At 47.6% G+C, this 15176-nt stretch overlaps 1 protein-coding gene across 13 annotated transcripts in view; it reads right to left on the bottom strand.

The window, feature by feature from the left end:
- Gtf2i (general transcription factor IIi) overlaps positions 1-15176 on the bottom strand; it is a 93815-nt gene that overhangs the window by 55791 nt on the left and 22848 nt on the right. For all 13 annotated transcript variants that reach the window (XM_036172386.1, XM_036172392.1, XM_036172391.1 and 10 more), the window contains 5 exons: positions 13105-13208; positions 11757-11895; positions 4704-4838; positions 1171-1354; positions 1008-1036 (listed from right to left, as the gene is read on the bottom strand). In XM_036172386.1, coding sequence (XP_036028279.1) covers positions 1008-1036; positions 1171-1354; positions 4704-4838; positions 11757-11895; positions 13105-13203 — 586 coding nt within the window. In that variant the 5' untranslated portion in view covers positions 13204-13208. Of the gene's footprint in view, positions 1-1007; positions 1037-1170; positions 1355-4703; positions 4839-11756; positions 11896-13104; positions 13209-15176 lie in introns of those variants that run through there.

The following is a 15176-nucleotide window of genomic DNA, read 5'->3' as shown; positions in this document are numbered from 1 at the left end:
GCGCGTACCCATACACATACTCATATCTATATATCTATGCGTCTTTTCCCTTCCATCTTTATGTGCTAGAAAGGTCTTCTATGGTACCGAGTATCACTTTTAAAACATGTCAAGTAGGGGCCAGCAGCTCACTCCAGGGGTTAAGAGTGCTCACTGCTCTTGTAGTGGACCTGAGTTCAGTTCCCAGCAGCCACAATGAACAGCGCACAACTGCCTAGAACTCCAGCTCCAGGGAATCTGATACCTTCTCTTTAGGCCTCCATGAACACACACACACACACACACACACACACACACACACACACACACACACACAAACTTTAAAAACACATGCACACAGGGCTGGAGAGATGGCTCAGAGGTTAAGAACACTGGCAGTTCTTCTAGAGGTCCTGAGTTCAATTCCCAGCACCCACATGGTGGCTCACAAACATCTATAATGAGATCTGGTGCCCTCTTCTGGCATGTACATGCCAGAACACTGTATGCATAAGAAATAAATCTTAACCCCCACCCCACACAAAACAAAACACGGCATGTCAAGTAGACCCGTTCATTGTCTTAATTAAGTGGAATGGCCAGCCCACCCTAGACAAAGCCCTGCTGTAACAGCCCTCCAGTGATCTTCCTCAGCTCCTCTCTGCAGCTCTGACTTACGGATGTTATTTTGGTCATGGTCACTTGACAGCCACTGACATCTCCTAATACGTGAGCAACACTCAAAGGTGTCCGTCCTATATTCAGTGGTGAACACACGCCTGTGTTCTCTGCCTTGCCAGTGATACTCCGTCAACCAGCCACTCTTAGGATCTGGCAGAGGCAGAGAGTCCCGGGGAATGGAAACATGAAACACCACGTAGCCTCCTCCACGTATTTACCTCAGTGAGCTGCCACGGGTTTTTCACTAACCCTGACTCAAAAACATCTTACATCACTGACTCAAAGAAAATCAAAGACAATAATCAAGAATCCAGCAGGCTAAGGTGTAAACAAAGGAATGTACTCACCGAGGTGTTTCTTCGGTTCAAGGAAAGGTCTGCATAAAAACAAAAGACAAAACCACGTATGAAAACACATGACTAGCATAAGCAGCAACACAACAGCATCTGGATTAAACAACTGTACAGATCTGGTCAACAATGGTGGGTAACAGAGGAGAAAGCACCTCACCTCTTAATGATGAACGAGATCCCCGCCTTGTTCTCCAAAATCCACTTCAAGGTTGCAAGGTCGTAATGTTCAGGGTGCTTGAAGGCAACTCCCTCGGGAAGCCCTTGTACCACCACAGCTGACTGGTCACGCAGCATCTTCTCATACGGCACAGGGACCACTGTGGATTTGCCTAAAGCTTTCCCTATGGAAGCAAAACATGAGATTAGCATGACCCCAGGGTCACAATTGAAAACTCAATCACTGCTGCTGGGAAGATATCTCAGTACGTAAAGTGACGGCCACTTAACCATGAGGACCCAAATTTGGATCTCCACCACCCACATAAAAAACGGGGCAGGATAGGCTCATTGTAATCCCAGTGTGGAAAAAAAGGAATTGTGGGATTCACTGGCTACCCAATCCAGGCAGTCAGTGAGCTCCAGATTCAGTAAGACGACCAATCTCAAAAAGTAAGATGGCGGTGGTGGCGCACGCCTTTAGTCCCAGCACTCAACAAGCAGAGGCAGATGGATCTCTGTGAGTTCGAGTCCAGCCTGGTCTACAAAGTGAGCCAGCACTACACAGAGACACCCTGTCTCCAAAAAAAAAGGTAAAAAAGTGAGCTGGAGGGGACAGGAGAGGTGTCTCAGTGGCTAAGAGCACTGCTCTTCCAGAGGACCTGAGTTCGATTCCCAGCACCCACACTGCCAGTGCTGTTGTTTTTAACTCTTTGGGGACCCACCACCCAGCTCCCAATACATGGAGACTAATTCTTGCTTACAGATATCCAGCCTTAGCTGGGCTTGTTTCTAGCCAGCTTTTCTAACTTAAATGATTCTGTTTCTCTTGAACTACGTTCTGCCTCTGGGCTCTTTACCTTTTGTTATTCCCTATATCTCCTTTCTTCTTACTCCACGGCTGGCTGTGTGCCTGGCCCCGGGGTCCTCCTTTCCTCCCTCCTTATTCTTTCTTTTCCATAGAGTTCTCCTATTTATCCTCTCTGCCCGCCAGCCCCACCTCCCCTTTCTCCTGCCTAGCTAGTGGCCATTCAGCTCTTTAATAGACCCATCGGGTAGGTATTTTAGGCAGACAAGTAACACAACTTTACAGAATTAAACAAATGCAACACAAAAGAATGAGACACATCTTTGCATCATTAGACAAATAAACCATAGCATAAACAAACGTAACATATCTTCAATTACTATTCCACAACATGCACTCACCGCCGTCTGTAAGGCCAGTTCCAAGGGATCCAACATGCTCCTCTGGCCTCCACAGACAACAGGCACACACATGGTACACAGACACACATGGAGGTAAAACAAGTCACACAAACAAAAACATTTGAACTTCTAATTGAATAAATCAGTAAAGGAGGGTTGACAAGATGGCTCAGCAGGTGAGTGGAATATCACTACAGGATACGTGGACATAGACACACAGGTGTGTACAAACACGATAAATAAATATAAATATAAAAAAACTTCTGAAAGAAATATGAGGTAGCAAGAGATGACAAAGACACATGCACTCACCAGGGACACATCTGCACACACACCCCTCCACAGACTCACCGGGAACACATCTGCAAACACACATCCCTCCATATGCACTCACTGGGTACACATCTGCACACATACACCCCTCCACAGAAACATTGGGTACACATTGCACACACACACTTTCACAGACTCACCAGGTACACATCTGCACACACACCCCTCCACAGACTCACCGGGAACACATCTGCAAACACACATCCCTCCATATGCACTCACTGGGTACACATCTGCACACATATACCCCTCCACAGAAACATTGGGTACACATTGCGCACACACACTTTCACAGACTCACCAGGTACACATCTGCACACACACCCCTCCACAGACTCACCGGGTACACATTTGCACACACACACCTTCAAAGACACACCAGGTACACATCTGCACACATATACCTCTCCACAGACACACATACAAAGTAACCAGTCAAGAGCTTATCACAAGCAGAGAGCATGGTGGTGCACACCTTTAATTCCAGCACTCAGGAGGTAGAGGCAGGAGGATCTGAGTTTGAGGCAGCCTGGTCTACAGAGAGAGTTCCAGGATAGCCAAGGCTACGTAAAGAAAGAAAGAAAATAAATAAATAAAGCAAATAAATAAATAAAAACAGCTTGCCAGAGATCAGTAAGTGGCAGTCTGATTGTTCTCACAGTATCTGACTTCAACACTAACTTACAATAGAATCTCCAGTAACAGTCTGGAAAACTACGTCAATTCCCCTGTCAGCTAATTCCAGAAGCTGGAATCAACCCAAAGGCCCAGAACACAAAATACACAACAGGCCTCACTCCAGCCAATATGGTGTATCCATAAGCCCAACTAAGTGGAAGACTGAGGCAGGGGGATCAAGGAATGTTCAAAGCCTGCCTGCGCTGACAAGAATTCGAAGCCAGCATGAGGATTATTGAGACCCTGTCTTACAATTTAAAAAAAAAAAAAAGATCGGGCTAAGGATGGAGTGCATTTCAGCTGTCAATCAGTTCCTTAGTGAGGCTCGGGGTTCACCCCCAGGCCAAAACAAATGATAAGGTCGACAGTATAATCGGTTGTGCCCCATGATGGGACGAAGGCAGAGCGGCAGTGCAGAGAGCTGAGGACAAGCACTGATGTCAAAAACAAGGAACTCTCGGGCCAGCTGAATGGCTCAAAGGGTCCAGGTCCTCGCCGTGCAAGACTTGTTGCCCGAGTCTGAACCCAGACCTCACATAACATGGGAGAAGTGACTCCACAAAGATGCCCGCTGACCTCCCTCCTCCTGCACGCCACAACATGCAGGCGCAACCCCCTCCCAGACACATACGCAAAGAAGAACAATGAAATTTGTAGCTGGCTTTTTTTCTTTTTGTCTTCTGAGATAGGTTCTCACTATGCAGGCCAGACAGGCCTGAAACGCAGAGGTCCACTCACATGCCACGGCGGCAGCCCAATAATGGAAAAATAAGTAAGTCATATGTATTTCTGAATTCTTTTGACTTAATCTCTTAAATTCACAAATGAATCTACTCAATTTATAAAAGTATGTTATATGACTGTCAAATCAATTGTAAAATCCACCATTTAGAAAATGTATCTCGCCGGGCAGCGGTGATGCACACCTTCAATCCCAGCACTCGGGAGGCAGAGCCAGGCGGGTCTCTGTGAGTTCGAGGCTAGCCTGGTCTACAGAGGGAGATCCAGGACAGGCACCAAAACTACACAGAGAAACCCTGTCTCAAAAAACCAAAGAGAGAGAGAGAGAATGTATCTTACTGATCAGGGAGGCTGCTCAGTGGAAGAGACACAAACTCTTGCACAAACCTGAGTTCAATGCCCCAATCCACATAAAGTGGAAGGTGAACCAACTCCATCAAGTTGTCCTGACCTTCACACCAAAGCCCTCACACCCATAAATGCACACGTGTGTACACACCAACAATTTTTTAAAAGAAGGAAATACCATTGCAGAATGTACTTTTCTTAAATGGTAAAGTGTTCCGTTTTTACCATAGCAAAAACAGAAATAATCCTCCACCGTTTTCCTGAGTGTTTCCATCTCCACAGCGTCCACACTCATCCGATTCGCCTGGGTAGCAGACTTCATCTTATGCATCTCAGCTGCCTTTTCCTCTTCTTCAACGCCTGTAAAATAACCAGTGGGGCAAAGGCTCACATCCACCGTCCCAGTTTGTCTCTGTTGCTGCAATAAACACCATTATGGCAGGAGAAACATTCCGTCATCGAGGGAAGTCACAGCAGAGGCCGCGGAGGGATGCTGCTTACTACTTCTCCCTACCTTCTCCGCCTTCTTTCTTAGACAACTCAGAGCCACCTGCTGGGGTGGCCCCGCCCACAGTGGGCTGGTCCCGCCCACATTAATCATCAATCAAGAAAAGGCCTCTGCAGACCTGACCACAGGGCAATCTGCTGGGGGCAATTTACTCAAGTGAGGTTCCCTCTTCCTAGGGAACTGGTTGACACACACTAACTAGCACAGCCGCCAGCTTACTACTTGACCTTTAGAAAGAAGTTTTAGGACTGGAGAGATGGCTCAGAGGTTAAGAGCACTGACTGCTCTTCCAGAGGTCCTGAGTTCAATTCCTAGCACCCACATGGTGGCTCACAACCATCTGTAATGAGATCTGGTGCCCTCTTCTGGCCTGCAGTGACATGCAGGCAGAATACTGTATATATAGTAAATAAATAAATCTTAAAAAAAAAAGAAAGAAAGAAAGAAGTTTTATGACGCCTTTTCCTTCTGGCCTTCCTAACCTTCTGCCTCCCCTCCTCCCTTCTGGAGACAAGGCGTCACGAAATCACCTAGCTTTGCCTCAACGTACGACCATTGGTCTTGAACTCTTAGCAATCCTCCTGCCTCGGTCTTCTAAGTGCATCTGGTTTACAGGCATGACCCACCACGCCCAGGCACTACATCCTAACATCATTTGTTATTAAAGTTCAGGGAAGGGGCTGGAGAGATGGCTCAGTGGTTAAGAGCACTGACCACATGGTGGCTCACACCCATCTGTAATGAGACCTGGCGCCCTCTTCTGGCCTGCGGACATGCATGCAGGCAGAACACTGTACACATAATAAATAGATAAATCTTAAAAGAAGAAAAGAAAAGGAAAAAAAAAGAAAATTCAGGGAGAAATGGAATGAGGGGGAATTTAAAAACAAAAACTTAGAGCTGGGTGTGGTGGTACAAGACTTTAATCCCCGCACTTGGGAGGCAGAGGCAGGCGGATCTCTGGGAGTTAGAGGCCAGCCAACTCCAGAACTAAAGAGTGAGTTCCAGAGCAGCCAGGGCTGTCTCAAAAAAAAAAAAAAAAAAACCAAAAACAAATAAATAAATAGTTATAGTAAAAATAAAATTAGCTGGGTTAGGTGGTTTATACCTGTAATCCCAGCACTTGGGGAGGTTGAGGCAGGAAGACCGGGGATACAAGTTGAATACCCAGCATCCATACAGTAGCTTAAAACCCTCTAAAATGCCTGTTCCAGGGAATCCAATGCCCTCTTCTGGCCTTGGTGAGTGCTGCATGCATGTGATATACAGACACACACGCAGTTAAAAAAAACTCATACATGGGTTGGGGATTTAGCTCAGTGGTAGAGCGCTTGCCTAGCAAGCACATGCCCTGAGTTCGGTCCTTAGCTCCAGGAAGAAGAAAAAAAAAGAAAGTGTTATCACTAAGTAGTTATCTAAGAACACCACAATATTAGGGTTCGATCCTCAGCTCAAAAAAAAAAAAAAAAAAAAAAGGCTGGAGAGATGGCTCAGAGGTTAAGAGCACTGACTGCTCTTCCAGAGGTCCTGAGTTCAATTCCCAGCAACCACATGGTGGTTCACAACCATCTGTAATGAGATCTGGTGCCCTCTTCTGTGTACATAATTAATAAATAAATAAATAAATAAATAAATAAATAAAACTCATGCACATAAAATAAAAATAAGTAAGTCTTGAGAGAGAGAGAGAGAGAGAGAGAGAGAGAGAGAGAGAGAGAGAGAGAGACTGTATCCCAAGAAAACAGAGGGCTGGGAAGACAGCTCAGTTGGCACTTGACAATCCCAGCACTCCTGTAACCCCCACACTCCGGTATCTAAACAGGGCAGGGGGACAGGAGGACCCTATAAAACACCAGCTTGGATCCAAGCCTTAGGCTTCTCCCTGTCGCGGATGTACCCAGCTGTCGCTTTTCCGGTTTAGTTAACCTGGTGTGCCTGGCCTGTCAGAGATCAGAACACAGTCACTCTCTGTCCCCAGGGACAAGCCGCTGACCTCTCCCTGCTGAGGCGTCCCCTCTCTGCGACTGTGTTCTATGCCACAGGCTCTGCTGGTTGCAACTGTGACCTCCTGGCCTCTTGTGAGTGAGACATAGTAAGGAAGGTGTGTCTGAAAAGCCACGGCAGTTGAAAATGGGCAGAGCATCACTGGCCAAACGCAGGCCCGGTATGTGCCTGGAACCTTGGCGGTCAAGTCTAAAAGGACCCATGAGCTGCTTGTAACTTGTTTCGGTAGGCCGACACTTCACTCAAGCCATGTCACAGGTGTGAAACTTGGCACTACCAGGAGCTGTCACCTCCAAAGGCCTTCAGCTGGCCCATCTGGAGATCAGATAGGAATGTGATGAGTTTAGGTAGAAGCCTCTCACCTCAACCATACCTTTCTCTCTCCAGACCCCGCCCCTGGGAAAGCCCGGCAAGTGGCGTGCCTCCCTCGGAGATGCTCCAGATCACGCCTACAGGGCTGGAGCTTACCTGCCTCCCTTTTTGCATCTGGTGGTCTCCAGTTCTATGAAACTGGGTGAATTACTGATCCCTAGAAATGTCTTATCACATAGCAGGTGCTTAGTGAATTCAGGAAATGGGGCTTCTAATGCCTGTCGGAGCTTGTGTGCTTTAACCAAGTGTTCTGAGCATGGGTGGCATCATAAATATCTTGGGAAACAGCTAAAGGAGACCTGGAGCTGTGTCTCCATTGCCAGGGGAAAAGAGCACAATACGAGTCCTAAGGAAGACTAAAGGAGGAACCTGGGAGATGGAGGGAGACCTTCATGGTAGGTGTGGTAATCCTACAGAGTCTAGCTGCTCCCTGTTGACAGACTGGTCAAGCCATGCTCAAGACTTCAGTTTCTTTCTTCTCTATCTCACTGCAAATGGGGCAAACTAGTTCCAAGACTCTATGAAGGTTGCCTCTCAGCTGTTCACACACTGGGCAGAATTAGGCCCTCAGACCTTTTGTAGGGAGGCTAGGACCCAAAATCCCATGGGTCATATCCATATGCAGTTTGGACACACCATATCCACAGAGCCTTCTCATTAGCACAGCCTGAAGATAAGAGAGGGTGTGCCAGGCTTCCAAGCAGCTGGTCACCCCAAGTCTAGTCAGGTCCCAGGTTAGACATAGGTAAAGGCAGATACTTTTATTAGCTTGACCCTCCTCCTTTTGGTCATGGGTGTTTACCCGCTGTGCTAGTTTGAATGAGAATGGCCCCTATAGAGTCCTATGATTGAATCTTTAGTCCCCAACTGGTGGAACTGTTTGGGAAGGATTAGGAGGTGTGGCCACACTGGAGGAGGTGTGTCACTGGGGATGAGCTCAGGCTTAGTCTTAGTCAGTCCATCTCTGTCTCTGTCTCGCTGCCTGCAGCTTGCAGATACGATGTGAGCTCTCAGCTACTGCTCCAATGCCTGCCTGCATGCAGCCACTCTCCCTGCCATGCTGATCATGTACTAACCCTCTGGAACTCTAAGCAGGCCTCCAATTAAATGCTTTTTTATATAAGCTGCCTTGGTCATGGTGTTTCATCACAGGGGAAAAAACAAAAACAAAAACAAAACAAACAAACAAACAAACAAAAAACCAGTAACTAAGACAGTGCCACTCACTCATAACCTCATAAAAGTTAGACTCTGAAAGGAAAGCTTATCAAAGCCATTCCCAATGGAAGACCCAACAGGTGATCAGACTGGTCTGGAAAAATCGACACTGGCTATAAAAAGGTCAGACAGGTGCTTTGGGTCCAGCCAGCTGTCACTGGACTCACAGTGTAAGCCATTAGGTTTTACAGAGGAGCAAACAAATGCCTTTTGAGTATCTGTTACTTACACTCCTTCAGAACCTAAAGCACCGTTAGGGCAGATCACTCTGTGTAGTACGGAAAGACTAGCTTGTGCTTTCCCTAAGGTGTACCTGGGAGCAGAGCTTAACGGTATGTACACAGTACTACTGCTTTATTACGTATGTAGTTTGGTTTCAACATGTTCTTATTAATAAGATGGTGCCACGGGCTGGAGAGATGGCTGAGGCTAAAAGCACCAACTGTTCTTCCAGAGGTCCCGAGTTCAATTCCCAGCAACCACATGGTGGCTCACAACCATCTGTAATGAGATCTGGCGCCCTCTTCTGTGTACATAATAAATAAATAAATCTTTAAAAAAATAATAAGTTGGTGCCACATAGCACTACCTTCCAAGCCAAACAGCTGCCATGACGTCACCTGTAACAACCTGTAAAAGATCCCCACAGCCAGGCTTGCTGACTGCTCACTTGCTAATGTTATCTGTCTCCAGATGGCTGGATGCCTTTCCAGAAAAGAAAGCTGGGAAACTTAAGCAAATTCCAAGAGTCTGAACAAGTTATAAAAGGGATAGGAAAGGTCAAAGTTCAAAACACCGGATGTCAGACCTGTGCTTAAATCGGCGGAGTATTGGTCTATCTCAGTAACAACTACAAGGACTGGCTTACAGAAGTTTGTTTGTTTCATATTTCTGCCCAAGCTTTATCTAAATATTTCACAGTAGTTAAAAGGCCCAGGCTGGTGCAATTCCTTCTGGGTGTTCGACAGCCACTTAGAGGCTATACTAACGTGGTCAGAGGGATGAAAAGGGAGACTATTTCCCCCTTGCCTTCCAAAGTCAAACAGGTCCCAGGACTAGGGCATCTCTCAAAATATTTTATAACTGTAGGTAGTCACAGCTGGGCATAGTGATGCACGCCTTTCATCCCAGCACTCGGGAGGCAGCGGCAGGCGGATCTCTGTGAGTTCGAGGCCAGCCTGGGCTACCAAGTGAGTTCCAGGAAAGGTGCAAAGCTACACAGAGAAACCCTGTGTGGGGAAAAAAAAAATGTGTAGTATCACCTGTTCTCTTGTTTAGGAGAGGCCGTGGAGACCCCACCTGGTGAGCTCTAAGCAGTGTCCAGTCTACAAAGAGGAGGGCCAATACAGAAGAAAATTCCCCTCCGTGATTTCAAGCCATGGTCAAGTGAGGCCTTTGACTTTCCTCACATAGATGGAACAACTGCTAAAAGGCAGGCTAGAGGAGACAGGGGTTCCTCTCATGCCCATTTGATCCTGTGGACCAGATCCTCAAGGACCTTGACAGTAAAAAAATTTATAAAGGTGATTTGCTACCTGTGTGGACTTTATCACCCAAGCAGCCGAGTATAGCCATGGAGCTGAACGGTTGGCATGGTGTTTGTTTGTCTTGTTTTTCCAAGACGGGGTTTCTTTGTGTAGCCCTCCTGACTGCTGGGATTAAAAGCGTGTGCCACCACCACCCGCTGGCACGTTTCTTTAATGGTTTAAGGAATCCCATTCCCTGGGCATTAGGCTTAAATCCATATGAGACGTTATTTAGGCAACTATTTCTCTCTAGTGGTTTTCTTCTTGGTACGAAAAGTGCTACTCAGATAACAGGACACCATGACCTTGGCTCAGTGCAACACTACAGGGCCTCTTTGCAGACCACGGAGACAGACCCACCAGTGTTTTCAAATGGTGGTTAAATTTCTTCTGAAGAAGCCCTATGGAAGGGGCCTCACACTGTGATGCTAGCCACTCCAACAGTTATCAAAGGACCTGAAAGCAGATCTTGGACTCATCCCTCGAGACCAGCCTGGACTGACGGCTCGTGGGATCCAGGACTTCCCGGGGACAACTGCCCCAGTGGGGCTACACTCGAGCACTCCTCCATTCCCTCTGCTTCTACAGTGGGTTCTCAAGATGGAGACTGAGAGACACTGCCCCACCACAACGTGGCCACACCTGAATCTGCCCCAACAGCCACCTCGTAAGAGTGCTCTTTCGGGGCTGGAGAGATGGCTCAGAGGTTAAGAGCACTGGCTGCTCTTCCAGAGGTCCTGAGTTCAATTCCCAGCAACCACATGGTGGCTCACAACCATCTGTAATGAGATCTGGCGCCCTCTTCTGGTCTGCAGGTATGCATGCAGGCAGAACACTGTATATATGATAAATAAATAAATCTTTAAAAAAAAAAAGTGCTTTCTCTTGAACCTAGACCCCACCCACAGACTCCACCATGAGGCAGCCGGAGGTCATTCCCCCGTCCCCCAAGAGCAGAGACAGAGAAAGGAGGGAGGTTAGAGGAACGTAGGCAGGAAGGTCCTGAGATGCTAGCTTTTTGTACCCAGAAGACCACTGGGAAGAGAAAGAGCACAGGCGGCTTGAAGGCTGCTGTCTAAACAAGACCAGGAGGGCAAGGGGAGACCAAGGAGCCCTATTAAGACCCCCAAGCTGGGGGGAGGGGGCCGCAGTGGTGGCGCCTGCCTTTCATTCTAGCACTCGGGAGGCAGAGACAGGCGGATCTCTGGGAGTTCGAGGCCAACCTTGGTTACAGAGCAAGATCCAAGACAGGTACCAAAACTACACAGAGAAACCCTGTCTCAAAACCACCACCACCCCAAAAACAAAAACAAAAAACAACGAAGCCAGTGTCCATCCCTGAACAGGCCTGGAGCATTAGGCTTCGCCCACCCTCGATCTCAGCAGCTTGGTCTTCCAGAGCTGTTCAGCTCCTGCCCACTCTTGCAGCAAATGCACTCAGCTACCCCAGACACCTACCAGCACCCTCCTCATACTTCCTTCTACGTGACCACTTCGGTGACTCGGTTCCCCAACCACGCCTACAAACAAGTCAGAACGTCTCTAGTCTTTTTCTGGCATAACTCACTCTTACAAAGTCTGAGATGTCTTAGCCAGAAATAAGTATCTTTAAAATGTACAAGCTACACGAGACAAAAACATTCCACTTACAATATTTTACAAAATCTTTTTGGAAATCCTTTCTGGTATTGACAAAAGCACGTCCTCTCTCAGTTCCAACAACAAACACGTCCGTCTCGTACACGGCGATGCAGGCCACCTCGGCCTTGGACTTGGCCAGCTCTTTACACTGAGACAGAAACAGTCAAAGTTAGAGGATACACAGCCATTTTAAAGTGCCATTGCTTTCCAGTTAAATCTAAAAATCTAACACTTGAAACCATCTTAATATTGTGAGTTCGAGGCCAGCCTGGGCTATAGAGTGAGATCCAGGACGGGCACCAAAACTACACAGAGAACCCCTGTCTCGTAACCACAGACAAAACAAAGTAACAACAACCACAAAAGCAGAAAACCTTTGTGGGTTGAAGTCTGACTCCTAGGTTTGCAGACCTGCACTCGCGAGGTCTGCGGCAAAGCAGGGTCCAAAGGGTCGCTGCTGCTACACTGGGAAGGACTGAGACTCTAGACACACTGCGGGAATGTTGGTGAACTAATCCGGATGTAGCCGGAGAACAAATGCCACCATCCTGACAGGAGACCTGAGGCCCCCTCCTAGGGCTGCTATGCAATGCCAATCCTAAGTTTTTTTGCTTCTTTGGAGTTTTCCTTGGTATACTGAAATAGAGCTCATTATATAACCCAAACTATGGTATAACACAAGATCCTCCTGCTAAGGTTCTACTCAGTTTCTTATAATCTACTCAGAGATTGTTTATTTATTTATTTATTTATTTATTTATTTATTTATTTATTTATTTTGAGAAAAGGTTTCTCTGTGTAGCTTTGATGCCTGTCCTGGAACTCACGCTGTAGACCAGGCTGGCCTCGAACTCATAGAGATCCGCCTGCCTCTGCCTAGCGAGTGCTGGATTAAAGGCCTGCGCCCCCACCGCCCAGCTGAGGTGAAGTATTTTTGAGAATTTGAGGGCTGAGATGTGTAGGAGTATATATAGCACAATGCTGGGGCCACACCTAGCCTGAGTCCCAGCAATGTAAAGTTCGAAAACAGCATAAAATACGACTTGAAAGCTCAAATCTTGGAGTGGGAGGATGTGGCGCAGTTGGTAGAGTGCTGGCCTACTATAAGCCTAGCATTTTGGAGAAACTGAGATAAAACGATCCAAAAGTGCAGGGTCAGCTGGCTTCAAAAAAAGTCAAGAGGCCTAGAGGCAGAGCTCAGCAGCTGAGTGCTGGCCTGGCATAGGCAGTGTCCTAGGTTTAATCCCCAGCATTGCAATAAAAATTAATTAATTAATTTAATTGTTTCACAGGAGCACAAGCATTTTCTCTAGAAGCCCAATCCTATCCAACACCGGCAGAACTACCAGTGTCTCACCATGGACTCCAGGGCAGACATGAGGAACGTCACCACCATTCTGCTCTCTGAGGACTCCTCATCTTCAGCAGGTAGTGTGGACATCGCTACTTGGGCCATGATTCCTGTACAAGAGAAACACCAGGAAGTGAATGAGGGAGACCCACCATGACCGATTCTCCAGGCATCCCCAGGGATCCATCACAGCCCACGGCCCTTAGAGCTGCATATTTGCCCAAACTCTTTTCCTTTAAGATAAGATACATGCTTAACTTCCCATGGTGGGTCATTTCCATAAAATGGGCTTAGCATCACAACCCAACTAAACCCAGATGATGCCCAGGCCCAGTGACATGCTCTCCAGGGAGAGCGCCATACTTCATGATCCAATTCCCAGGAAAGCAGCGAGCTTCTGCCTCTCTCTCCCCTGTGTGCACTTACAGGAGGAACAGATGGCGGTACTGAGGCTGGGCGAAGCCACTTCTCTCTAGGAAGGGAACAGGATGCAAGGCACTGGGTAGCACCCAGAACTCTGTAGCACAGCACATTACTCACTTCAGAGATAGTTTTTAGTACTACGGTATCAGCAAGAAGGCTCCGCCAAACTTCAAACAACAAGTCATAAACTAGTAACCACAGGGAAAGATGTAGGAAGGCTTAGAACCCTTGAAATTGCTCTCAGCGCTCACGAGGCAGAGGCAGGCAGATCTGTGAGTTCAAGGCCAGCCTGGTCCACAGAGCAAGTTCCAAGAACGCCAAGGCGACGTGGAGAAACATTCTGGGGATGGAGGTGGTGGTGATGGTGGTAGTGGTGGTAGTGGTGGAGATTATATAATTCAGCCATTCCACATTTGGGGTTGTACTCTTACATTCTTAAGTCTAACAGTGGCAACACTCCAAAGCTACCCGTACGTGAGTAAATGAAATGTGAGCTATGCATGTTGAGTATTACTCAGTCTTGAAAAGAAGGATACTGGAGCCAGGAGGCAGTGGCACACACCTTTATTCCCAGAACTCGGGAGGCAGAGCCAGGAGGATCTCTGTAAGTTCCAGGCCAGCCTGGGCTACAGCGTGAGTTCCAGGACACGCAACAAAACTACACAGAGAAACTTTGTCTTGAAATAACAAAAAGATACTGGGCTGGAGATGCGGCTCAGTTGCTGAGGTGCTTTCCTGGCATGCATGAGGGCCTGGGTTCCATTCCTAGTACTTGTGTACAGCTGTGATCTCACCACTAACAGGCAGAGGCAGAAGGATCAGGAGTTCAATGTCATCCTTGGACACACAGTAAATTCGGGGCCAGCCTGGGCTAATGACCCTGACTCAAAACAAAACAAACAAACAAACAAAAAAGGAGCTTCTGACTTGTGGTAGTTTGGGTAGAATGGCCCCCATAGGCTCATATATTTGAACGCTTGGCCCCCGGTGGACGGAATTGTTTGAGAAGGATTAGGAGGTGTACCTTGTTGGAGGGGACATTGGGGGCTTTCAAAAACCCAAGCCACTCCCAATGAGCTCCATCTCTCTCTCTCTCCCTCATGCTTATAGATCAGATGTGAATTCTCGGCTCCCGCTCCAGCACCACACCTGCCTGCTGCCATGTTCCCTGCCGTGACGGTCGTGGACTGTAACCCTCTAGAACCGTGGGCCCCAATTAAATGCTGTCTTTCCTAAGTTGCCCTGGTGCTCTTCACAGCAGGAGAAAGTAACTAGGACATGATTCATGCTGTAACACAGAGGAACCTCCAGCGTACTTGCAAGTGGAGGAAGTCAGAGGCAGAAGGGCAAGCGCAAGGAACGGTTCTAGTCCGAGGGGACCCAGAAGAGTCAAATCGTGAGGCCGAAGAAGAAGAACAGTGGGAAGTGGGAGCAGAGGGGAGAGGCTGACGGGAAGGAAGGAACTCAGGGGCCATTATGAAGGTTGGTCCCACACAATGTGAACAGTGACGGCCAGGAACCTCAACACTTGGAGAACAGCCACGGCTGAAATTTTTATGATACTATTTTGCCAAACTTAATTTAGAAGCAGTAACAAAGACCCCACACAGACACTCCGTTAGCATTCGGTAGGGGAGACACAAGACAATCTGAGG

Source organism: Onychomys torridus, chromosome 22 (assembly GCF_903995425.1).
Source record: "Onychomys torridus chromosome 22, mOncTor1.1, whole genome shotgun sequence".
Lineage (NCBI taxonomy): Eukaryota > Metazoa > Chordata > Mammalia > Rodentia > Cricetidae > Onychomys > Onychomys torridus.
The sequence above is the reverse complement of the archived record's forward strand: the minus strand, read 5'-3'. Positions and strand labels throughout refer to the sequence as shown.